Genomic DNA, 25,829 nt, shown 5'->3' on the forward strand with positions numbered 1-25,829 from the left:
TTTTAAACTCTTCCTAAATACAATGTTTTGAATTTTCCTTTTTTTTTTTTTTTTTTTTTTTTGCGGTATGCGGGCCTCTCACTGTTGTGGCCTCCCCCGTTGCGGAGCACAGGCTCCGGACGCGCAGGCTCCGGACGCGCAGGCTCAGCAGCCATGGCTCACGGGCCCAGCCGCTCCGCGGCATATGGGATCCTCCCAGACCGGGGCACGAACCCGTATCCCCTGCATCGGCAGGCGGACTCTCAACCACTTGCGCCACCAGGGAGGCCCTGAATTTTCCTTTTTGTGATCTAGAGTCAGAGTAGGTTAGTAGAAAGAGCAGAAGTCAAGAGACTTGACTTTCTTCTGCCGCCACCTCATATCTAGGACAAATCACTGCTGCTCTATTGGTCTCATTTTTCCCATTTGTCAAGCGGGAATTGGGAATCTCTGCCCTGCCTGTTTCCCTTGACTGTAGTGAGGATTGGTGAGATGTTGGATGAGAAAGCTCTGCAGAACAGAGGTAATGGTGCCCTGATCAGAGCAGGAGAAGAGTAAAATGACTCTGGTCACCCTTCCATCTTTTCTCACCAGAGACTTCTTGTCTCTGGAGCAATCAACTATTGTAGCCCAGTCCTCGATGCTCAGGTTCCTCTGACCTTTCTGTGCTTTCTAGCCTCTAAGATAGTCATTCTTCATTACAGTTGTCCCAGCAAGGCCCTCCATTGCCTCCGGCCTCCCTCTATCAGAGCCCTCACCAGGGTGTCTTGCCATTGCCTCTTTGGAAGTGGCTATTAAGAGTACAGGCTCTGGGGCTTCCCTGGTGGTCCAGTGGTAAAGAATCCGCCTTCCAATGGAGGGGACATGGATTCGATCCCTGGTTGGGGAACTAAGATCCTACATGCCGAGGGGCAACTAAGCCCGCATGCCACAATTACTGAGCTTGCAGGTCTCAACTAGAGAGCCTGCGTGCTGCAAAACTATAGAGCCCACGCACTCAAGCCCACGCGCCACAACTAAAGAGAAAACCCGCATGCCACAACTAGAGAGAAGCCCGCACACCATAACGAAGAGCCCGCATGTCGCAACGAAAGATCCCGCATGCCTCAACGAATATCCCGTGTGCCGCAACTAAGACCCGACACAACCAAATAAATAAATAAATAGATAAATAAATAAATAAATATTTTTAAAAAAAGAGTATAAGCTCTAAAGAGGGAACCTTCCTACACTGTTGGTGGAAATGTAAATTGGTGCAGCCACTATGAAAAACAGTATGGAGGTTTCTTAAAAAACTAAAAATAGAGTTGCCGTATGATCCAGCAATCTCACTCCTGGGAATATATCCAGATAAAACTATAATTCAAAAAATAATGCACCCCTATGTTCATAGCAGCAGTATGCACAATAGCCAAGACATGGAAACAACCTAAATGTCCACCAAAAGATGAATGGATAAAGATGTGGTACATATATACAATGGAATACTACTCAGCCATAAAAAATAATGAAATAACGCCATTTACAACAACATGGATGGACCTAGAGATTATCATACTAAGTGAGGTAAGTCAGAAAGAGAAAGACAAATACCATATGATATCACTTATATGTGGAATCTAAAATATGACACAAGTGAACTTATATACAAAACAGACTCACAGACATAGAGAATAGACTTGTGGTTGCCAAGGGGTGGTGGGTGTGGGAGAGGGATGGCTTGGAAGTTTGGGATTAGCAGATGCAAGCTATTATATGGATAAACAACAAGGTCCTACTGTATAGCACAGGGAACTATATTCAATATCCTGTGATAAACCATAATTGGAAAGAATGTGAAGAAGAATGTATATATAACTGAATCAATTAGCTCTAAAGTAAAATTAATGCAACATTGTAAATAAACTATACCTGTGTAAATTAAAAAAAAAAAAGTATAGGCTCTAGAGTCAAGCTGCCTGGGTTTGAATCCTTACTTTTACAACTTACTGGCTGTGTGCTCTTGAGGAAGTTACTTAATCTCTCTGTGCCTTAGTTTCCTACCTGTACATGAGGAGAATAATAGTAACTACCTTGGGATTCCCTGGTGGTCCAGTGGTTAGGACTCGGCACTTTCACTACTGTGGCCCGGGTGTAATCCCTGGTTGGGGAGCTAAAATCCTGCAAGCCGCGTGGTGTGGCCAAAAAAAAAAAAAAAAAAAAAAAGAAAAGTAACTACCTCACTAAATTACTGTGAGAATTAAATGCAGCAGTATATGTGGAGAGCTTAGAATAGCACCTGGCATATGGTAAGCATTCAGAAATGTTCTGTATTGTTATAATAATTATTACTTATCCCTGATTGGAACTCCTGTAGGCCAGGGGCTATATCTATTTCCTCACTGTATCCCTAGCCCTGTTCCAGAGGATTGGAACAGCAGGCATTTGCTAAGAATTTCTGGAATGAGAGTTTATGTTTGAATACTGGATTTGCCATATACAATACTAACTTTACAACTGTGAACAAGAGACTTGTCTTCTCTAAACCCTAGTTTCCACATCTGTTAAATGACAATCATGGGACTTCCCTGGTGGTACAGTGGTTAAGAATCTGCCTGCCAATGCAGGGAACACAGGTTCGATCCCTGGTCTGGGAAGATCCCACATGCTGCAGAGCAACTAAGCCTGTGCGCCACAACTACTGAGCCCGTGTGCCACAACTACTGAGCCTGTGTGCCACAACTACTGAAGCCTGCACACCATGACTACTGAAGCCTGAGCGCCTAGAACCCGTGCTCCGCAGCAAAAGAAGCCACCGCAATGAGAAGCCTGTGCACCGCAACGAAGAGTAGTCCCCGCTCACCGCAACTAGAGAAAGCCCATGTGCTGCAACGAAGACCCAACTCAGCCAATAAATAAATAAATTTATTTAAAAAATGGCAATCATGATCCTTGTCATGCAGGGCTGATGTGAGTATTGAATATATATGAACTGCCAGGAATTGTGTAAATGTAGTTCCCCACCACACCTGCCAGCTGTGTGGCATGTGGGGCCCGGGCATCTGCTGATTCCTATAGTACCCCATAGTGGCCTGCTGAACCCAGGGTTGCTCCTGCGGTGATGTTTTCTGGATATTTTGGCCTAGGACGGAAGAAGGAAGCAGTACCTTGGGCTTTCCCTTAGGGTTTCCGGCCTTTTCTGTCTGCCTTCCCTACTTGTTCTTATTTGGATTTTAAGTTCCTAGAATAGCCAAAATATTTTTCTGCCTCTTAGTTTCCCAAAGTGTCTTAAGCAACCAGACCACTTTGGTTTTGGCTCCTTTAAGCTTGCTCTGTATGGTTCTTGTCATTCTTCATTGGCTGTTAGTATATTCTGCTTATTTTCCATTTCCTGACATGTTGTATTTTTTCCAAGACCAAAACAGCACTCAAATCATCTGAGGCAAACCCCTTTATCTTATTCACTCTAACTAGTGGGAAGCATACTGGCCTGTGAGGTAGAAGACCCGGGTTCCAGTGCTGGCTCTGACCCAGTCTAGCTGTGTGACATTGGGCAAGTCTCTTTCCCTTTCTGGGCCTCAGACAGCTCATCATTAAAGTGAAAGATTTGAACCACGTAAGTGATTTCTAAGGGTCCTTAAATTCTATGGTGTGAGTTTGGACAAGTCATTTTTCTTTTTTGGGGGGTCTTAGCTTCCTCATCTGTAAAACTAAGTGGGTTGGCCTGAATAATTTATAGTCAGTTCTAAGCCTCAGTCTTTTCCTTTTTCTCTGCCTTGTATTACTTTCTGGAGCATTTCTGTGACAGTTAACAGCTGTGGACAGGAAACCCTTGAACACTTCTAACTTGGCAAAGGTTGCTACGCCCTTTGAACCTCACCCCAGCCCATTTCCTGTGTTTACAGTGTTTGGGTTTTTTGCTTAGTGACGGGCCTGACAGTTCATACTCCAGTTCTGTCTCCATGGCCTGGTGCAGGGTAGACCAAAATGAGTGCTAATTTAGGAGTTGGGAGACAGGGTTTCAGTCTCCATTCAGCTGTGTGACCTTAGGCAAATGACCTTGCCTTTTAGGGTTCAATATCCTTATCTGTAAAACCAGAGAATTTAACTAGTGAGTCTTTCTGGCTCTGATATTATAGGATATGAATATTTGTCTCCCTTTTTATTCCCCCTGAAGGGCCCTTTGTTTAGCCTGTTTCTTCCACATACTCCAACCTGGAAGGGACCCAGGGGAGCTCCCTTCGCATTTCCTATGTGGGACAAAATAAGAGGAAGAAAGAAAGTCAAACAACTATCTCGGGCCCAAATTGGCAGCAAAGAGGAGTTGAGATGGGAGGCTGGTGTGACTGAATTGCCTAACAAATCAGCTATATGGTTGGTAACCAGGCAGATGCCAATATGCATTTGTTATTATCAAGACTCTGGAGATAGATAGTATCCCAGTTCCAGCCCTACTTTCACCATTTATGTGACTTGAGTAAGTCATGTAGTATATCTGGGCCTCAGTTTCCTCATCTTATATTGGGGATAATAAAGTTACCAACTTCACAGAGTTGTAAAGAGACACCATATGTAGAAGTTGCTGCATAGTTCTTGTCATGTTCATCCTCCCTTTCTCCCTTAGGCAGTTAGAATGTCCTTAATTCTGTTCTTGTGGAGATAGCAGCGAGACAGTCAAGTCCCACTCCAGAGGAGCTAACAGACCACGTGGGGGACATAATTCAATTATGATTAGAAGAAACCTTATGAGGTGGTGCCTGGACCAGACTGGGTTCTGACCTAAGAAGGGGAGACTCATAGGGCCTGGAGTGGTTCAAGAAGGTTTCCTGGTGGGGATGGACTTTCCCTGGGCCTTGAAGGGAAAGGTATTTAATTAAAGGTATTTAATTACCTTTAATTAAAGGTAATTAAACATGAGGAGCTGAGGGGAGAGTAATTCTAGGTACCCATCTACACCCTTTGTCAAGCTGGCACTTTGTATAGGTCAGTTTCACATACATCTCCTCCTTCTCCCATCAGCTAGGTAGTTATTATTCAAGGGATATATTTTCAAATTTTTAAGAGAAAAAAATTGTTTTTGAGTCAAGGGGAAGATATAACATTTATCCTGACCAAACTAGTTTTACTTCAATCAATGGGCTAGGTAGTTTTCTTGCATAATCTTAAATACTTAGAAAATTGTGTTATTATGCCACATTTTACAGATGAGGAAACAGTGCCTCCAAAAGGTTAAGCAACTGTTTCAGCTCAATGTTAACAAGTTACAATGACAAATCAAAGGAGTTCTTCATAATAATTGAGTACAGCCAAAGCCAGGTCAGGAGATATGTATAATTTAGCAGTTCTCAGTTGTCTTTATTCACCCAAGTTCTCAGTAATGTGTTTATCTTTCTGAGATGACTATCTTATTCCTTGCTTGCACCCTATACTTACCTCTTGCTCTTAGTAGTAATTCCCAATTTTCTAGATCCCCCGTGCTACCACTGACTTAAATTCTACCTCCTTACCTCAAACTTAAATCCCTTAATTCTTTTCCCAAATATTGATCAGGTACCTACCATATACCTAGAGATGGATGCAAATACTGATTCCTGCTTGTATCTTTTCCTGTAGCGTTTAGACAGACCATTAGAACAAAAACAACTTGGTAGTAATCGAATGCTTACTGTGTGCCATGCTCTATTTGAAGTACTTTAGATGTATTAACTCATTTAATTTGCACAACTTTATGAGATAGGTACATATTATTTTCTATTTATTTTAAGATAACGAAATGAGGGGACTTCACTGGCAGTCCAGTGGTTAGGACTCTGCACTTCCAGGGGGCCCGGGTTTGATCCTTGGTTGGGGAACTAGGATCCCAGAAGCTGTGAGGCATGGCCAAAAATAAATAAATAAATAAATAAAATGAAATGGGGCATCAAGAGGTTGAGTAATTGGTCTAAGTGTGATAGAGGGAAGCACAGGGAATATGAGAGCACAGAAGAGGGGCTCCTAATCTAACCCTAGGAGTTTCGGTACAGAGAAGACTTCTTGGAGGAATTAGAAAAAGCCTGAGTAGAATCTTGAAACTTGAGTAGGAGTTAGTCAGGCATAGAATGGGGCAAGGATATTGCAGGCAGAGGCATTTTGCATTGCAGGCAGGCAAGGATATTGCAGGCATGTACTTTGTACATCAAGTACAAAGCCGCAAAGTGAATCTCATGTATTTATGGAATTGCACGTGGTTTAGTGCGGTGAGAGCGTGGGGTATGTGTGAGTGAGCGGCGTGGGGTAAGACTAGAGAACTCGGAGGGGACTACCTCCTGAAAAGCCTTGTATGCTTTGTTAATTTATATTCATTATATGGGCCAGGGGTTTCCAATCTTGGGGATCTGAAACCCTGAAAAGGGTCCTTGAGGGGTGTCTCATGAATCCATATTATTTCCACTATCATTTTTCAGTTGGTGGATACTAAAAGTACAACCATTATTATATGGAGCTTTTTTGAATTACTCATTGAAAAAAAGTTAGGAATCACTGTTGTAGGAATTTGGGAGCCCTGCAAAGGATTTTGTTTTTAAATTAGAATTTTTATTGAGATAATTATAGATTTATCTGCAGTTTTAAGAAATAATATAGAGATATCACTGGGAAACTTTGTGTAGTTTCCCCCACAGTAACATTTTGAAAAACTGTAGTATAATATCACAATCAGAATATTGACATTAACACAATCCACTGATCTTGTTCAGATTTCCTCACTCTTACATGTACTTATGTATGTATGTGTGTGTGTGTGTGTGTATGTGTGTGTGTGTGTGTACCAAGTTCTGTTCCAACACCGTAAGGATCATTCATGTTATCTTTCTATTTTTTTTTTTCTTTTTCAGCCGGCCGAGTGGCTTGTGGGGTTCTTAGTTCCCCGACCAGGGATCAACCTGGGCCCTTGGCAGTGAAAGCACCAAGTCCTAACCACTGGACCGCCAGGGAATTCCCTCATGTTGTCCTTCTGTAATCACACCCTTCCCTCCCATGCCCTTCTGTGTCCCTAACCCCTCTATCCTCCATTTCTAAAATTCTGTCCTTTAAAAAATATTATATAAATAGAATTGTGGAGTTTGTAACCTTTTTGAATTGGCTTTTTTTGCGCAGCATAATTCCCTGGGACTTCACCCAGGGAAGGTTTACTTCATTCCTGTTTATTGCTGAGTAATATATAAGTACTAGAGTGTAACCATTCACCTGTTGAAGGACATATAGACTGATTCCATTTTTTGGCTATTACACATAAAACTTCTATGAACATTTGTGTACAGGTTTTTATGGGAACCTGAAAAGGATTTTATTCAGGACCATGGTCTAGTCAGATTTGAATTTTAGAAAAATTATACTGACTGCTTTGGTAGAGGATGAGTTTAAGAGAGACTAGAGCAGAGACTGGGAGATCAGTGAGGAAGCTATTGTAGTAACCCAGGCAAGAGACACTGAGACCTGAACTCAGTTCTCTGTGAGCTGGAATGTGCTTTGCCAGAGAGGCCTTTCCTCAGAAATCGCATCAGGCTTGTGCAGATGAGGGAGCAGGGTCAGGGAGCCTGGGCTGTAAGGAGGCTCAGGCATACTTCATTCCTAATAGTCTGTTCTTCAGGGGAATTGCTCTGCTACCATAGCTGAGAACTGCATCGGGTAAGGAACGGCTGCGAACCTAGTTCTTAGAATGATCATCCTGACTGCCAGGTTTTTCAGTAGGTGTTCTTGGTTATCTTCTCTCAAGAAAATAAGAAGGGGGCCCAGTTGGCTTCCTTGTATTGTTTGAGTGGAGGCTTATATGGGGCAGAAAGATGGTGAGAAGTTCTCTCCTAGTCTTGGTCTCTTTTGGAGCCTAGGAATGTGTTCTCTAGTAAGCCAGCCAGCAGTGGGCCTGGGAGGCTTGAGGACGAACCTCTTGTTGCTATGGAAACTGTAATCCACATTGTTTTTACCCCATGCAGTGGTGTGCCTGGCTCCTCAGTGTTTATATCTTCAAGGCCTTTATCACTGTGCTCTTGGGGCTGCTGTGATAAGCACTGATTATTGGGAGCCAGCCCCACTTCTGAACCCAGAGGGTATAATCCTAGAGGGTCCACTAATAGGTTGGACATCTCCCCAGGGCACTGTGCAAAGTCCCTATCTGGGCTGGTCCTTGGGTGGCCACCCCAGCACTGTTAGAAAACTCTTCCTAGCAGAAAGCTGTTTTGAGTTGTTTGTAATTATTTTTTTGGCCATCTCAGACCCTGACAAGTACTGGCCAGGACACAGGAATGTTTGGGTCAGGCGCCAGATCAGAGAATTTGGGGTGGCTTCTGAATGACAGTGTGTTGAATTTCTCTGGGATGGTCACACTTCTTGGCACAGATGCCTTTAGAATGTAAAGCATGTAAAGACCTGTGGTGTGTGGGACCCCAGAGCTGAGAAAGTGAATCTTCCAAACCTGTCCGCACGTTTCAGTTGTCACTAGAACCAGGTACTGTGTTGCCCAGCCCAGGGTCAGACAAAAGGGATACTAGAAAAATCAGACTCCTCCTGCTGTAGTTGGGAACATCAGACTCACAGGTAAAGCAAAGAACAGAGAACTGACAAATGAACGACTGACATTTTTTTTTTTTTTTTTGCGATACACCGGTCTCTCACTGTTGTGACCTCTCCCATCGCGGAGCACAGTGGCCATGGCTCACGGGCCTAGCCACTCCGCGGCATGTGGGACCCTCCCGGACCGGGGCACAAACCCGCGTCCCCTGCATCGGCAGGCGGACTCTCAACCACTGCGCCACCAGGGAAGCCCACGACTGACATTTTTATAGGGGTTTACCATTTTTAAAGAACTTTACTGATTTTTCAGATAAGAAAATTAATCCTTAGGAGTAGTCAGGGTATAAGAAAGTCAGATTCAAAGACCTACATCTACCACTTATGTAATTCAGTATATATTTTAATCATTGGGGGGTAGGACTGGAGGGGACCCTGGAGGCCAGAAAAGTGTGTCTTACTTCTCTTTGTACTGTCACTGCCTTTAGCTAGCTATTTCATCAAATAGCTGTTTCATAAATGAGTATTAAAATGCCAGTATGTGAACACTGAACTTGGGTCAGACACTTCTAATTCAGTCAGAAAGGTTATAGGTTTAAAAGTGCAGGCAAGGACTTCCCTGGTGGCGCAGTCGTTGAGAGTCCGCCTGCCGATGCAGGGGACGTGGGTTCGTGCCCCGGTGCGGGAAGATTCCACATGCCGCGGAGAGGCTGGGCCCGTGAGCCATGGTCGCTGAGCCTGTGCTCCGCAACTGGAGAGGCCACAACAGTTAGAGGCCCATGTACTGTGCAAAAAAAAAAAAAAAAGTGCAGGCAAATAGGCTGTTAAGCAGATGGGTAAGAGTCCAAAGCCCTGCAGGAGACCCAGGAGTAGGCACCAGGAGTCAGAACAGCCAGAAGGCCCCTGCACCAGAAGCCCAAGTTATTGAGGGCATGGCCTGCTTGGTGGGGACTAACTTTAAGGATTAGCCATCTTCTTCTGGAAGGAGGCTTCTTGTGAGATCAAAATTTGAAGAAAAGAATACTGAGAGGAGGAAGATGGTAGAAATGGGACACAAAGGGGTGACTGAGTGCCCCTCTAGTGTCTTTTTAACTTTGTTTCTAAGTCCTAGTGAAGAAGGGGCCTTTGGCTAGTGCTAGACACTGAAGAAGTTAAGGCAAAACCGGGAAGTTCTGTTTTACCCTGCTTGGGGAATGGCACAAGCTCAGTTAGGGCTTCTGTGTTTGCCCTTAATAGACAAAAAGAACCTAATGGAACCCATTCCCTGCCACCCCTGTTTGTTGGCCTTGGAGAGTAAGAATTAGTAGTTCTAAGAAGCCCTGTTGCACAGGCTCATCTGGATCTCCCAACCATAGTCTTGCCACAAGACATGGCATAAGAAGATGGTGAGGCTTCTCACCAGTCAGAATGGCCATCATTAAAAAGACTACAAATAACAAATGCTGAAGAGGGTGTGGAGAAAAGGGAACCCTCCTGCAGTGTTGGGAATGTAAGTTGGTGCAGCCACTATGGAGAACAGTTTGGAGGGTCCTCAAAAAACTAAAAATAGAGCTACCATGTGATCCAGCAATCACACTCCTGGGCATATATCTAGAAAAAAACTATAATTCGAAAAGATACGTGCACCCCTATGTTCATAGCAGCACTATTCACAATAGCCAAGACATGGAAACAACCTAGATGTCCATTGACAGAGGAAAGGATAAAGAAGATGTGGTGTACATGTACAATGGAATACTACTCAGCCATAAAAAATGAAATAATGCCATTTGCAGCAACATGGATGGACCTAGAGGTTATCATACTAAGTGAAGTAAGTCAGAAAGAGAAAGACACATACCATATTATACCACTTATATGTGGAATATAAAATATGACACAAATGAACTTATCTATGAAACAGAAACAAACTCATATAGAGAACAGACTTGTATGTGCCAAGGGGGAGGGAGGTGGGGGATGGATGGATTGGGAGTGTGGGGTTAGCAGATACAAACTATTATATCTAGAATGGATAAACAACAAGGTCCTACTGTAGAGCACAGGGAACTATATTCAATATCCTATGATAAACCGTAATGGAAAAGAATATGAAAAAATATTACATATATGTAAAACTGAATTACTTTGCTGCACAGTAGAAATCAACACAACATTGTAAATCAACCATACTTCAATAAAATAAATTTAAAAAAAGTTAGTGAGGCCTCTAATCTGGTTCTAACACTATTTTGCCAGCCCACCTACAGCAAAACAACCCCATTTCATGGCCTCAGTTTCCTTCTCTAGTTGTAAAGTGAGCAGTGGCCCTTAATGCCCTCCAAAGCTCCTCTAACTCTGCCACTTAGAGTTTGAGTATGATGAGGGATCCCACTATCCATTACTCCCATTCTATGCCAGGAGCTTTTGCAAGATTGGCAAAAAGACCCCTTTGACTTTGGCCTATTTGTTTATTTATTTAGGCTGCACCAGATCTTAGTTGCAGCATGTGGGATCTTTAGCTGTGGCCTTCAGACTTCTTAGTTACAGCATACGAACTCTTAGTTGTGACATGCACGCGGGATCTAGTTCCCTGACCAGAGATTGAACCCGGGCCCCCTGCATTGGGAGCGTGGAGTCTTACCACTGGACCACCAGGGAAGTTCTGACTTTGGCTCTTTTAATAAATCAAACGATGTGAGATGCTGTACTCCTTGCTTTTGGGTTGCTGTGCTTAGGTAGCCTTCCCTTCTACCCCCACTGCCTTCTACCTGTTGTTCAGACTGTGCTGTCTCCTGTTGCTCTGGTCTCTTGACCCTTTACCATATTCTACTTTGTGTCTTTGTAACTCATGTACTATGCTCATTCTAGTACTTTCTGTGAGCAAGGACTGTATTTGTTCATCTCTGAATTTGCTCCTTCATGCAACAGGTTCTTTTGGGCATTCATTTGTTTATTCAACAAATGTTTATTGAAGCCCAACTGTTGTGCTAGGGACTTTGCTAGGTGCTAGAGTTTGGCTAGAAGCTAGGATTCAGCCATGAAGAAGATAGCCATGATTCCTGCTGCTATGGAGCTTACAGTTTAGTGGAGAAGACAGATATTAAGCAAAGTATCACACAAATAATTACAATTGTGAAAAGTGTTATAAATGAAAAATATAGGGTACTTTGGAGAAAATATAATTTGGGGCTAAACTAGTTTGGGAAAGAAGATGAATCAAAGAAGATTCTTTGGAGAAAAAGTATTTAAGCTGAGACTAGCAGTATGAGTCAGAGTTTGCAGGTTAAGAAAGAGAAGAGCCTTTCATATAAAAGGAATTCTAGGTGGTTTTCAACCTGGGCTTCACATTAGCATCATCACCAGGTATAAGAGAGTATATGAAGCAACAGGACTGGTGCTTCATACTGGTGCTTACTGGTGGGAGTATAAAGTGATACAACTGCTTTGGAAAACAGTTTGGCAGTTACTTAAAAAGTTAGGCATACCCCTGTCATATAACCCAGCAGTTCCACCCCTAGTGGAACTCAAGGAATAAAAAACTCATTTTCACTCAAGAAAAATGAAAACATGTGTACACACAGACTTATACACTAACGTTCATAACCTTTATTTGTAACAGCTAGAAATTGGTTAATGGATAAACAAATTGTATATCCATTCAGTGGAATACTACTCAGCAATAAATTGGAGCAAACTACTGATTCATGTGACAGCATGGTTGAATCTCAAATCATGCTGAACAAAAGCAGCCAGACACAAAAGAGTACAGAGCTATGATTATATTTATTTGAAGTTCTAGAAGAGGCAAAACTAATTTCTAATGATAGAAATCAGATCAGTGGTTGTGAGGGGACGGGGATGAAGGTTGGCACTGAAGAGCCAAGTGGGAGCATTTTGAGACCATGGAAGTGTTCTAGATCTTAATCAGGGTGGTGGTCATATGAATGTGTATGTTTGTCAAATACATTGAACTGTACACTTAGAATGGGGGCATTTTATTGTGTGCAACTGTACCCTAAAAATATCCATGCTCCTTTTTTTTTTTTTTTCGGTATGCGGGCCTCTCACTGTTGTGGCCTCTCCCGTTGCGGAGCACAGGCTCCGGATGCGCAGGCTCAGTGGCCGTGGCTCACGGGCTCAGCCGCTTTGCGGCATGTGGGATCCTCCCGGACCGGGGCGCGAACCTGTGTCCCCTGCATCGGCAGGCGGACTCTCAACCACTGCGCCACCAGGGAAGCCCCATGCTTCATTTTAATAAATGTCGGGAAAAAAGGCAAAACTTATCTATGGTGATGTAAGTCAGAATAGTGGTTACCGCTGTGGGGTCGTGGTAATAGTGATTGGAGAGAGGCAAGGGGAGGGAGTCTTCCTGGAGTGTTAGGAATGTTCTGTATCTGGATTTTGGTGAAAGTTACATGGATATATATATACATATATATATATTAATTGATCCTTATGTTTATTTATGTACTTTACTGTATGTGTGTTATTTCTCAATTAAAGAAAAAACAAAAAAAAAAACCCCAAAACCCAAACCCATACCTAGGTCTCACCCACAGAGATACTGGGGCCTGCGTGTCAGCAGTTTAAGAGCTCCTTAGGTGATTCTAATATGCTGCCAGAGCCGAGAACCGCTGTGCTGTGTGGAAAGGAGGGAAGAAACTTGGCACATCAAAGAAGGGTCACACGAAGCAGGAGGAGTTGCTGGACATGAGACCAGAAAGGTGGCAGGTGGCAGATCGTTCTGGGCCTGGCAGGCCACAGTAGGGACTTTGAACTTTTTTAAAAAATAAATTTATTTATTTTATTTATTTATGTTTGGCTGCGTTGGGTCTTCGTTGCTGCACACGGGCTTTCTCTAGTTGCGGCAAGCAGGGGCTACTCTTCGTTGTGGTGTGCGGGCTTCTCATTGCGGTGGCTTCTCTTGTTGCAGAGCACGGTCTCTAGGCACGTGGGCTTCAGTAGTTGTGGCTCGCAGACTCTAGAGCTCAGGCTCAGTAGTTGTGGCACGTGGGCTTAGTTGCTCGGCATGGGGGATCTTCCCATACCAGGGCTCGAGCCTGTGTCCCCTGTGTTGGCAGGCAGATTCTTAACCACTGTGTCACCAGGGAAGTCCTGAACTTTATCTTGAGAATGATGAGAAACTTTTGAAGGGTTTTAGGGAGGGAGAGGCCTTGGACAGATATGCAGGTGGTATGCACCAGCACTCCTGCTGATTGCTCATTAAGTATTTAGAATCTCTCTGCTGAGAGTGACGTGCTGTGTGGAGAATGAGATCTGGAATAGTTAAGAGTCTTGAACTAGGACTGGTGATTGATTAAATGTGGGGAGTGAGGGAGAGTGAGATGTCAAGGTTTCTGACACAAACAACTGGTGAAGTAGGAAGTTTGGGGGAAAGGGAATGAGTTTAGATTTAGACATTATGAGTTGAGGTGCCTGTTACACATCCACATGGTGATGTTTAGTAGGTAGTTGGAGTCTGTGGGTTTCTGTAGGCCAAAAGTGAAACTTGAACCAGAAACATCATTTTGGTTTTTGGGAGTTGGTAATAGCTAATAATTTCTTTAAATGGTAGTTGAAGCTATGAGGAGAGGTAAGATTACTTAGGAGAGAGTGTAGTATGAGAACAGAGCCTAGGACTGAGCCCGAATTCTTTGAAAGTCCAACATTTAAAAGTCAGGTAGAGGGGCTTCCCTAGTGGCGCAGTGGTTAAGAATCTGCCTGCCAATGCAGGGGACACGGGTTCGAGCCCTGGTCTGGGAAGATCCCACATGCCATGGAGCAACTAAGCCCATGAGCCACAACTACTGAGCCTGCGAGCCACAACTATGGAAGCCCGCACGCCTAGAGCCCGTGTTCTGCAACAAGAGAAGCCACCGCAATGAGAAGCCTGCGCATCACAATGAAGAGTAGCCCCCACTCACCGCAACTAGAGAAAGCCTGTGCACAGCAATGCAGACCCAACACAGCCAAAAATAAAAATAAATAAAATAAATAAATTTATTAAAAAAAAAGTCAGGTAGAGAGGAGAAGTCTGCTCTGCACATTAGGGAAGACAAAGATTTATTCATTCATTCAACAAATCTGTATTGAATACCTACTATGTACCAGGCACTATATGAGTCCCTGGAGATACCGCAGTAAACAAAAAAAGTCCCTGCTTGTGAACCTTACATCTATTGGAGGGAGACAGACAATAAACAAATAAATGAACAAATATATCATGTGTGAGGTGGTAGTAGGTGCTATGAAAAAATGAAAAAGACATAGCTCTGCCCTCAGATGCCCTCAGATAACTGCAGCTGTAAGCTGACTGTGGTAAGCCTACATGAGGTACAAAGTCAGAAATGCTGGAACTCAGAGGTATATCTCATTATGTTGCTTATTGGAACTTTATACATAGTTGATGCTATGGATTATCTTTTTTCCACTGATGACTTTCTTTAATTATGTTTAATATAAGTTAAACAACTGTTAAAGAAGACGTGGTACATATATACAATGGAATATTACTCAGCTATGACAAGGGACGAAATTGGGTCATTTGTAGAGACGTGGATGGACTTAGAGACTGTCATACATAGTGAAGTAAGTCAGAAAGAGAAAAACAAATATGGTATATTAATGCATGTATGTGGAATCTAGAACAATGGTACAGATGATCTTATTTGCAAAATAGAAATAGAGACACACATGTAGAGAACAAATGTATGTAAACCAAGGGGGGAAAGGAGCCAGGGTGAGATGAATTGGGAGATTGGGTTGACACATATACACTATTGATACTATGTATAAAATAGGTAACTAATGAGAACCTACTGCATAGCTCAGAGAACTCTACTCAGTGCTCTGTGGTGACCTAAATGGGAAGGAAATCCAAAAAAGAGGGGATATATGTGTACGTATAGCAGATTCACTTTGCTGTACAGTGGAAACTAATACAACATTGTAAAGCAACTATATTTCAATAAAAATTAATTAAAAAAGAGAAAATGAAAAAAATAAAATAAACAGCTGTTACTGGAGTATTCAGATCTCAGGTTAGAGTGAGAATATAATTATCTCACATTTTAATCAACATATGTAATATTTTTAAAAGCAGGCTAATACGAATTGAACAAAATCTCTACCAATCACACACATATTACAGGGTATGCTTTTTTTTAAGACTTTATTTTTTAGAGCAGTTTTATGATTACAGCAGAATTGAGAGGCAGGTACAGAGATTTCCCATATAGCTCCTGCCTCCACATGTGCATAGCCAGCCCTGTTATCAACATTTCTCACCAGAATGGTGCTTCTTTTTTTTAACCAAGGATGAACTTACATCGACACGTCGTAATCACCCAAAGCCCAAGGTTTACCTTAGGGTTCACTCTTGGTGCTCTATGGGTTATTTTTTATGTATTCTCCCTCTGAGGAGAAGTGAGCATGGTCAGAAGTCTTTTGGGTCAGTGCTGCTTGGGTAGCTGAAACCGGTGCCAGCTTTGTCCAGAAGGAAAGCGCTTCTCAGTTCCTGCCCCCAGCTGAGAAGAGCTGGGCCTCTTCTTGGATATGAGGACGTGATGTTCTAACAGGGGAAGGAACATCCCTCAGGTAGGCTGGATCTTACACAGCCCAGGAATCCTCTTTCCTCAAAGAGGACTCCTCTTTCCTCTGTGGCTAGGCCTGCTACGTGCTGTATTCCAAGGGGGACCTTTTCTTGCCAGTTCCAGGTCCCAAGCCAGTTCCCCTTCTCAGCCTTCACATTTTTGTCTAGAGGGTCCCCTGCCCTCCTCCCCAGCCCCATCCTCATTCTAGGTTCCAGGCTGTTTTATCTGTGGAACCTCATGGTCCTTGGTCAAATCTGAAAGTCTTCCTAGGGCCCATGCTCTCAGTCTTACAGTCTTTTGAGCCCTTTCTAAGGGTAAGGGTGGATTCTGATCCCATCAGAGTCACTGCAAAGCCTGCCAGTCCTGGCTGGGGGGTGGAGGGTGAAGGGGGAGAAATTATTTTCAGAGGTGAGGCCCCTGTTGGTAAAATTCAGCCATTTCCATCCAGATTCCCCTCAGGTTCCAGCCAAGCGCTGAGGAACAGTCTGACCAGTGCCCTTCTCTCCTCCTTCTCTCTGCCTTCTTCCTTGACTGCTGTTTCTCTCATTTCTTTCCCTCTGGGCTTGTGTCTCACATCAGATAATCCATTGTCCAGCTCAACTGTAGTGGCTCTGCACGGTAGTGCTGGGAGAGGAGAGGCATTAGGTGGATGGTGGATATTGGTGGTGGGAATTGGTGGGTTGCACTCAAGAATTCTGTTGCCTTTTGGGGAGGTGGTTTGTTATGAATCCATTCATTCATGCATTCATTCATTCAGCCAGCACTTACTGATTTCATACTTGACAAGGTGGATATTAGTGATGGTGCCATACTGCGCCCTGGGGGATAGAGTGAGTCAAATTTAGTCCTTGCCCTTTTCTGGATGTGGCATGCAAACAACTCAGAGCATGAGAATTAATATAACAGAGTTATGTACAAAGTGCTTTGGAGCATAAAACAGTAAATGATTAGCTCTGCCTTGAGAAAGGAGAGGAGATTTGGACATGAGGGAAAGGCCTTTGTGGTTTTGTCTGCCAGTGGTTAACGAAGTGTGGTCTGCAGACCACTGGAGGTCACCAAGATCTTTGTGGGGATCCAGAAGGTCAAAGCCATTTAATAATAATATTAAGATGCTATTTGCTTTTTCCATCGTGTGTACATTTGCACTGTTGGTGCAGAAGAAATTAGTAGGTAAAACTGCTGGCACCTTAACAGGAGTCAAAAGAGTGGCACAAAATTGTTCCAGTAATCATTGCATTCCACACCTCCATGCCCTCTCAGTTTTTTTAAGCTTTTAATAGAGAAGTAAAAATTTATTAATTTTATTAAATTGTATCCCATGAATACATGTCTCTTTAGTATTCTGTGTGATAAAACAGGAAGTATGCATAAAGCACTTTTGCTGCATGTAGAAGCCTGATGTTTATCTCAAGGAAATGCATTTGTGTGATTGAGTTGCAAGCTGAACTAACTCCTTTACTTGGGGAACACTAGTTTTACTTGAAAGAATAACTGACAAATTGCAGTTACTCAGACTTATGCTTTTGGCAGACATCTTCTTGAAAATGAATGAAGTGAGTCTGCTACTTTAAGGAAAACAACTGATAGTATTTGTTGCCAGTGATAAAATTCCAGCTTTTAATTGAAAATAAGAGTTTGGGAAAACTTGTATCTGCCACTGTGAGCTTGACAGCTTCTCCAGATTTACAGCTTTTCTGATGAAATCAGTGGTGATATTAATAATTGTGATTATTTTGATATTGTATAAATGAACTGTGTCAAATTTGGAAGCTCTGCATAACTCATCGAATCACTAGTTTCCAAATGATTAGTGTATCATGTTTCAAAATCACCCATGGGTAGGGACTTACCTGGTGGTCCAGTGGTTAAGACTCCATGCTTCCACTGCAGGGGGCGTGGGTTCAATCCCTTGTCAGGGAACTAAGATCCGATCCCGCATGCTGTGCGGCCAAAAAAAAAAAATCACCTATGGGTAAAAGATCCATTCAAAGTGCAAGATAGACCAATGGATTTTATTGTAATAGAGTACAAAAAGTTCATCTGTATAGTTTCAGATTTCACTTTGTAACTAACCTTTAATAAACTTACTACTTGTTGAGTTTTGGTGAAGTATCAGAGAAGAATGACCACAATTATCTGAAAGGTTATTAAAATACTCCTGCATTTTCCAACTGCATATCTATGTTTTGATCTTCAATCAAAACAACACCTTGAATGTGGAAACAGATATAATAAGGCTGTAACAGCTGTTTTCTATCAAGTCAGGCATTAAAAAGATTTACAAAAATGTGTAACAATACCACTCTCCTCATGAATTTTTTTGAAGAAAACAATTATTTTTCATAAAAACATGTTTATATTAATGTATATGAGATTTTATTGTTTTAAAATGAATTAATTACTAAATATTAGAATTTATGTTGTAATTTGTAATATAGTAAATATCAAACAGTTTTGGGATTTTCAATTTTTTTTTTGTTTTGGGGTACGCGGGCCTCTCACTGTTGTAGCCTCTCCCTTTGCAGAGCACAGGCTCCAGATGCGCAGGCCCAGCGGCCATGGCTCACGGGCCCAGCCACTCCATGGCATGTGGGATCTTCTTGGACCGGGGCACGAACCTGTGTCCCCTGTATCGGCAGGCAGACTCTCAACCACTGCGCCACCAGGGAAGCCCAAGGGATTTTCAATTTTTAAGTGTAAAAAGGAGTCCTGAGACCAAAAAAATTAAAACTTGGTCCTATGCTATTCTCTCTACCTAAAATTCTCTTTTCTGCCTATAGAAATCCCATACATAATTGTAGAGCTGATATTTAGTTATTCATTCAAAAAACATTTACTGAGCATCTACCAAGAACCTGGTCTTTTCTTGCTGCTGGGTACATAGTCCCAAGCTCTTATGGGGAAGACAAATTAAATAGACATCTACAACACAGTATGATAAATGTTACCAGTGATAGACATATAAATGCTGTGGGAAGACAGGCTATTGTCAGAGTTGCTTGCCAGCTCACCTAGAACATTTGTCTGAGCAATGTGATTGGACTGTACCGCCTGTGTTTGATTCTTTATGGTCTTAGAGGGAAAGTGGCTGAAGTTAGCAAAAGATTGGAACTGTTCACTTGCTGCTCTGGGAGGAAAAAAGGAGACTACAAATGTATTAAATGTCAGCTGCATGCAGGCCCTATGCTAGATGTTTTAACAAATGTGGTCTTGCTTAACTCTCACAAAAACCCTATGCAGCAGAGTTAATTATCCTTATTTTGCAAATGAGATATTGGAGGCTCAGAGAAGTTAAACAACTTGTCCAATATCATATGGTTGTAACTGATGAAGCTGGGATTTTGACACATGTGTTCTGACTCCAAGTGCAGGGCTCTTTCATTGCAGTAATAATGTGTTGCTAAAATGGGTGGATCTTTTAAGGTAATTTCCGGATGGGTCTGGGAAACCTTGACAGATTGGAATGTATTAAGAGAAGGTAGAAAAGGTCTCAGGAAGGAGAGAGAGACAGCCTAGAAAATGCTTCATTGAAGGAATTATTTGTGAGTTTTGGCTGACATGATTTTTCTGGACAGGATTCTATGGCCATGTGGGACATCAAGATTTTGTACTCCCTTATCCTCAATCCCTTTAATCCTTCTCTATGCCAGATGATGCCAGCAGCAAAGATCACCTATCTGTCTGATCAGGTTACAAACTAGAGCCTGATGCTTGAAGCCCAAATTTCTTGGACCCGCTGTAGGCCAATTGTGTCCAGTCTGGAGACCCCAGTCCCTAGAGCTTGGTAAACTATTCCCATTATTTTTTAAAAGCCTAATAGAAGTACTTTACTTAGGTTCATCCTGTGGGTGAATACCTGCTAATGAAAAGATTAGGTTTCTTTGTTTTGGGTCAGAAATCTGTCGATCTGATGTGCTTCAGGTGTGCTACCTATGGAGCTCTAGAAAAGGGGTCAGCAAAGTATGGTCCAAGGGCCAAATCCAACCCACCACCTGTTTTTGTAAATAAAATTTTGTTGGAACACAGCTAAGTTCTCTCACTCATGTTTTGTCTGTAGCTGTTTTTGTGCTCAATGACATAGTTAAGTAGCTGCAACAGAGATGATATGGCCCATAAATCCTGAATGTTTACTGTCTGGCTTTTTACAGAAGTTGCTGACCCCTAGCATAACCTCAATTCTTTCTATTATGGCACTTAGCACATAGTGTTTTAATTGCTTATCTCCCCCACTTTTATAATTGAGCTCCTTGAGAGCAAAGATGAGGTCTGATTCATCTCTTTATACCCTGTGCTGATTATAGACCCTGATATATGAAGAGTACTCAATAAATGTTGTTTAAATGGGCATATACGCTGATCAAAAAGCTCTTATAGGCAATTATATATGCCTTTGAGTAATACAGAAACAGGAATAAGGGAAGGAAAGTGTTATGTTGGTTATGCTAATCTCAGTGCTGTGTGCTTCATCTATGAACTAGTCGTTACTTACTGCAATTTTTTGGGGATAGGTAATTTGTGGATAGGAGTCCATGAATGAAGCAATCATGCCAAGAGCTCTCGTTGGTGAGGAAACTTAGAAACAATGCCTTAATTTTTGGCTATTTTCTACTCTTTTCCTCAATACCCACCACCCCTTTACCCCACCCTCCATTTTCCACTCCACCTTGCCAGGACAAAGGTAGAGGAACATAAGGGTCCATGGAGGTACTTATTTCTTTTGTATGCATACTATTTATCTACTTTTTTCTTTTATAAAGCCATTTCTTCAGTGTGCTTCCTACCAGCATTACGGTCCGTGGCTTCCAGAAGATGAAACTAAAGCTGTCTGGTTACCTTGGCATAAAGGCAGTCAGGTGAAGTGCTGGCCTGCGAGTCAGCAGACCTGGGCTCTTTTTTTTTTTTTTGCGGTATGCGGGCCTCTCACTGTTGGGGCCTCTCCCGTTGCGGAGCACAGGCTCCGAACGCACAGGCTCAGCGGCCATGGCTCACAGGCCCAGCCGCTCCACGGCATGTGGGATCTTCCTGGACCGGGGCACAAACCCATGTCCCTTGCATCGGCAGGTGGACTCTCAACCACTGCGCCACCAGGGAAGCCCCCAGACCTGGGCTCTTGCTGTGCCTCTTCAGCGACCTTTGACTTTGGGCACATCCGTTAACATCTGTGAGCTTCAATATCCAACATTATTTTTATTGAGTCACATCTGGGACTTAAAAAATTTAATATTTATACCCCTCCTCATTTTGAAAAGGATTTGAGCAAATAGTAAGCGATAGAGAGGGGACCTGTCCAATCCTGTCTCTGTTTCTCACCAGCAGACAAGTAAATGATTAGATGGATTAGAGTTTCCGGTCTCTGATCAGGGCCTTCTAGAAGGCTTCACAGCCACAGCTTCTTCACCCTGTCCTTGCTTTCTCTTCTGTGACTGCTTCCGTTATCTGGGAGGTCACGGTTTTTCTTCTGTCTTCTTTGGGGGTGATCTGAAGAGTATTTTGCCTAGAAAGATCAAGGTCGAAAGGCAAGAGGAATTTTATACTCTAGGAATTGGAAGAAATACCAGAAACTTTAGTTAAAATGTCTATTTCAAATAGTGAACTTGAAGCCTGAAGAAGGGAAGTGACCTCCTTAGAGCCACATGGTAGAGCTACGACTAAATTCCAGGCTCTTTCTGCTATGTGCCTTGATCAGGCTAGGTGTTTTCCTGGTTCATAAGAGAGGATTAGGTGTCATGAAAGAGACTGGGTGGGCTAGGCTCTTGTGCTGGTTTTATTGCTGTATGACTGTATGGTGGTGGGTGGAGGAAGTTTCACTCCAGACCTCCATGCTGTTGTGTCAGATGTGCTCAGGACCTTAGATGTCTAACAGATACTTGCTGAATGTAGCTGTCCTGGAGAAGGCATAAGATGTGAAGGGTTTCCTCAGTTAGCCCGTGGCTGGCATTATATGTACAGGCAGTGACAAAGTGAACAAAAAGGAAAACTATGTAGTACTCTGGCCTTGGAACAAATGGCCCGTTTTCCTATTTCTAGAAATATTGTATTAATTCACATTTATTTATTGACTAAAAACGATGTTTCATTTGAATATGTATTTCTTTGATTACTAGTGAGACCTTTTCCTGTGTTCATCAGCTATTTGTATTTTCTCTCACTTGTATTTTTTTTCCTTGTGAGTTATTTATTCATGTTCTTTGGGTAGATCCCAGTGTATTCCTAGTCCTATGCTTGACTTCCCTGCCAAGGAACTATTCGGATAATAAAGCATTGACTCTAAATAGGGAAGACAGTTAATATGAAATACTTTTATCACTGTACAAATAGTCTGTTAAGTGGCTGTGTGAGGAGTCAGGTGCTAGAAGCCAGGGACTGTGAGACAGGTAGGTAATAGAGCTGGGTGGCCGCCCCCAGTAATGTTGTCTCTTGCTTTTCCTGTACAGAGTTTTGCCGGATTGACAAGCCCCTGTGCCACAGTGAGGATGAGAAGCTCAGCTTTGATGCAGTCCGCAGCATCCACAAGCTGATGGATGATGATGCCAATGGTGATGTGGATGTGGAAGAAAGTGATGAGGTGAGATCCCTCACCCTGTGTGGCTCTCTTCTCTTCCTGTGTGAACAGCCCCTGAAGCTGTCTAGACAGGCTGTTCCCTGAGGAGTGGTGTTCTTGATATTGGCTTGTCCTCTAGGAATGCATCCCTATCAGGGAAGGTGATTCTCAGCAGAGCAGCCTCTAGGAGCCGGCCTGCCAGAGTGCAGGCCTTACATCTGTGCCTGTGCCTGGACTGGCTCCTGTTTGCCTACCGGCTAGAAGCACAACACCGACCGAGCTGTGCTGTTTGAGAGGAGAGGGAGCCCTGAGGCTCGTCTGTACAGTTTCCCTGAATCCTTACTGTAATCCTGCTGTAGATGGAGGGCATCCATCTGGCCTTACTCTCTGCTCAGCCCTGTACTGGCATGTGGAAGAGAAGGCAAGACAGTCAGATCTTGCCCTTTGGAAGTGTATACTCTATTTGTGAGGAAGAAACAAAGGTTCCTAGAAAGATCATTCTGAATTCCAGGCTGCAGTTGCTGGGAGCCAGTTGAGTGGTCCAGATAGTAAGAGCGAGAGGAATCTCTAGGTGGAAAAAGCTCTGTTATTGTTTCACCGTTTGGCATGACTGCAGCTCCAATTTCACAGAGCCCAGAGCACAAAGTCATCATGTGTGAAAAGATTGAAAAGTTTCAGTTGTTTTCAAGCTCCACCTGAGCCAGCAATGGGGTGAAGCTGGCAAGTTATGCCAGCTTTTAGTAGCAATATGGTGTATGTCATGAGGGAGGGGCTAATCTAGTCTCTCCTCCTCTGGTTAGCCCACCTTTAAGTTGTGAATTCAACTTTGGATTTCACGTTGCCAAAAACATTTGAAACAGTGAAAGAGAGGAGTGACATGAATGATGAAGGGTATGGAAACTCTGAAACGGACAGCATTCAATACAATTCAGTGTTTATAACTGTCTATTATATGTGTGCCAGGCACTGTTCTAGACGTGGGGATGTGGCAGCAAATACACATATTTACATAGAGATACATCTGTCCTCATATAATTTACAGTCTAGTGAAGAAACTTTAGCCTGGAAAAGAAAAGATTCAGATAATACAATTTCTATCTTCAAATGCAATAGAAGTAGAGGAATCAGACTTAAATGATGACGATGATAACAATGAAATCCTTACTCTGTGCCAGGCACAGTGTTAAGCTCTTTGCATAGTTACTTTTTTAACTTTGTTAATAGCCTTAGGAAGTTGGTATTACCTTCAAGGACTGGAACTTTGGAAAGGTTAAGCATTTTGTTCAAGGACACGCTGGGTAGGAGAACAGATCTGATTTCAAAGCCTATGCTGTTAAGTACTGCAGTATTGTTTCTCTTATGCTAAGGGCAGAACCAGGACCACCGTGGGGAAAGTAAAATATAGGCATATTCTTCTGGAATAAAGAATCACCTCACAGCGCTCTCTCGTCATAGAAGAAGCTTCCTTGGTAGGTAGTGAACTCCCTGTCACTGAAGATGGGAAAGTAGAACACAGCACTCCACTGATTGGTCAGCAGAGGGGATCCTTGTATCAGGTTGAACTAGATAATGTCTAAGGAACTTATAAGAGGAGAAAAATAGACTTGCTGGAGGAAACGTAGAATTGGGAGAGAGTGGAAGGGGTGGGGCACCCTGAGCAGCAGGAAGCAGTGTGAGCAAAGATGTGGAGCTAGTAAGAAGCGTGGAGAGTAGGTTTGGTCACACAGAGTGACTGTGGGAGAAAACTGCAGGACAAAAGCCTGGCAAGGAAAGGGGACCCAGGCAACCAGGCTGAGATATGTATACTTGCTGAACCTGGCAGCTGTAGGTTCTTAAGCAAGGCCAACAGCCATGATGAAACTATCTGAACTTTTGGTCACATCTAGATGTGTCACTGACCCTCAAAGGACCCACATTTTATTTGTCTGTGCTGGGAATAGAGCCATGTTCCTGGTGGTGAGGGAGGCCTAGAGGTTTCCTGACCACAGGACTGGGAGATGCGTGGTACCACAGTCAAGAAGGTGATACGATCCAAGATCCACAAATTCCTGGATATCTTTGTCATCCGCTCCTCCTTCTTTTTTCACTTTCTGCTGAATTACTTCGTCAATGAAGGGAGGAAGAAAATGTTCTTTTTAGAGGAATGTACCACAACAAAAAGCTCATCAGCACAAACTGTTCTAAAATAACACAAAAGCTGTCACCCTGCTTTTCCCTGTGCCAGTGGTGAGCTGTTCTTTTTCAGTGTAGCTTCTGCCTGCCTTGGCTTCAGCTGCTCTCCCTACACTCTAGGCCTCTGGTGGGCAGAGGGGCCTGCCAGTCTGGGGTCTCATATCATTCACAACCTACTTTCTCTTTGAAAGAGAAAGTCATGGTAGCAAAGTGTATGTGTTTAAGTCAGTCTCAACATATATGGAGTTCATGATCTAACTAGACCATTGGGTGGACAGCTCAGAGCTTGGAATATTGGATTATGGATGCTGAGACACCAGAGATGAAACCCTGGTTGTGCTGGCCATCAAGGACCTGAGATTTTTATGTCCCACTTAAAAGAATTGCTGATTACCCAAGGACCCTAGTAGAAGTCTGCTGGGATACTCTATTAAGGCCTCATTTATTCAGCCTCATATCAGTAAGTTTTTCAGATAACTGAACTATAACCTCATTTCTAGATATTTAAAAATTTTAGCCATTTTCGAAGTAAGTTTTCCTTCTTACAGATTACTGTGAACAGATTGTTACTTTCTTTGGATTATTCAAAGCATGTCTTCAGGGCCTCTTGCACTGTTACCCCAGTGCTTACATTCCTGTATGCATTGTTGTGATTTCTTTTTATAGTTTTCTATCTCTTCTTTGATTCATTCTCATTTCTGATCTTTCTATCTCTGCTGTAAGCTATGAAATTAGACTTTTGGTAAACTGAGACTCAGCATCCATTTTATAGAAAAAATATAGTCATTTGTGTGGGGGGAAGCCAATTTGACTTCTCAAGTGTCATCTTTGCATGCTTTTGTCCTAGGTAGCAGAGGCTATGGATTGTGGGCCCTTCAGATGAGCAAGATGGCACTATTGGTGCTGGTGTCCTCCTTGCAAAGCTGACAGGGAGTTCTACCAGCCTGGCAGTGTGGGAATTCATGACCTGTGTTCTACTGAGACCTCTGGTGGGGATACTGCCTCTGGGCAAAGGATTTGCAGCAGTGGGATGGCACTTC

The 25,829-nt window shown here is 42.9% G+C and overlaps 1 protein-coding gene across 3 annotated transcripts in view; it reads left to right on the forward strand.

Annotated features, from left to right (window-relative positions):
- Window positions 1-25,829, forward strand: part of STIM1 (stromal interaction molecule 1) — a 192,906-nt gene that overhangs the window by 87,798 nt on the left and 79,279 nt on the right. For all 3 annotated transcript variants that reach the window (XM_060104419.1, XM_060104420.1, XM_060104421.1), the window contains exon 2: window positions 22,511-22,641. In XM_060104419.1, the coding sequence (XP_059960402.1) occupies window positions 22,511-22,641 (131 nt within the window). The remainder of the gene's footprint in view (window positions 1-22,510; window positions 22,642-25,829) is intronic.

This window comes from Mesoplodon densirostris, chromosome 7, assembly GCF_025265405.1.
Source record: "Mesoplodon densirostris isolate mMesDen1 chromosome 7, mMesDen1 primary haplotype, whole genome shotgun sequence".
NCBI lineage: Eukaryota > Metazoa > Chordata > Mammalia > Artiodactyla > Ziphiidae > Mesoplodon > Mesoplodon densirostris.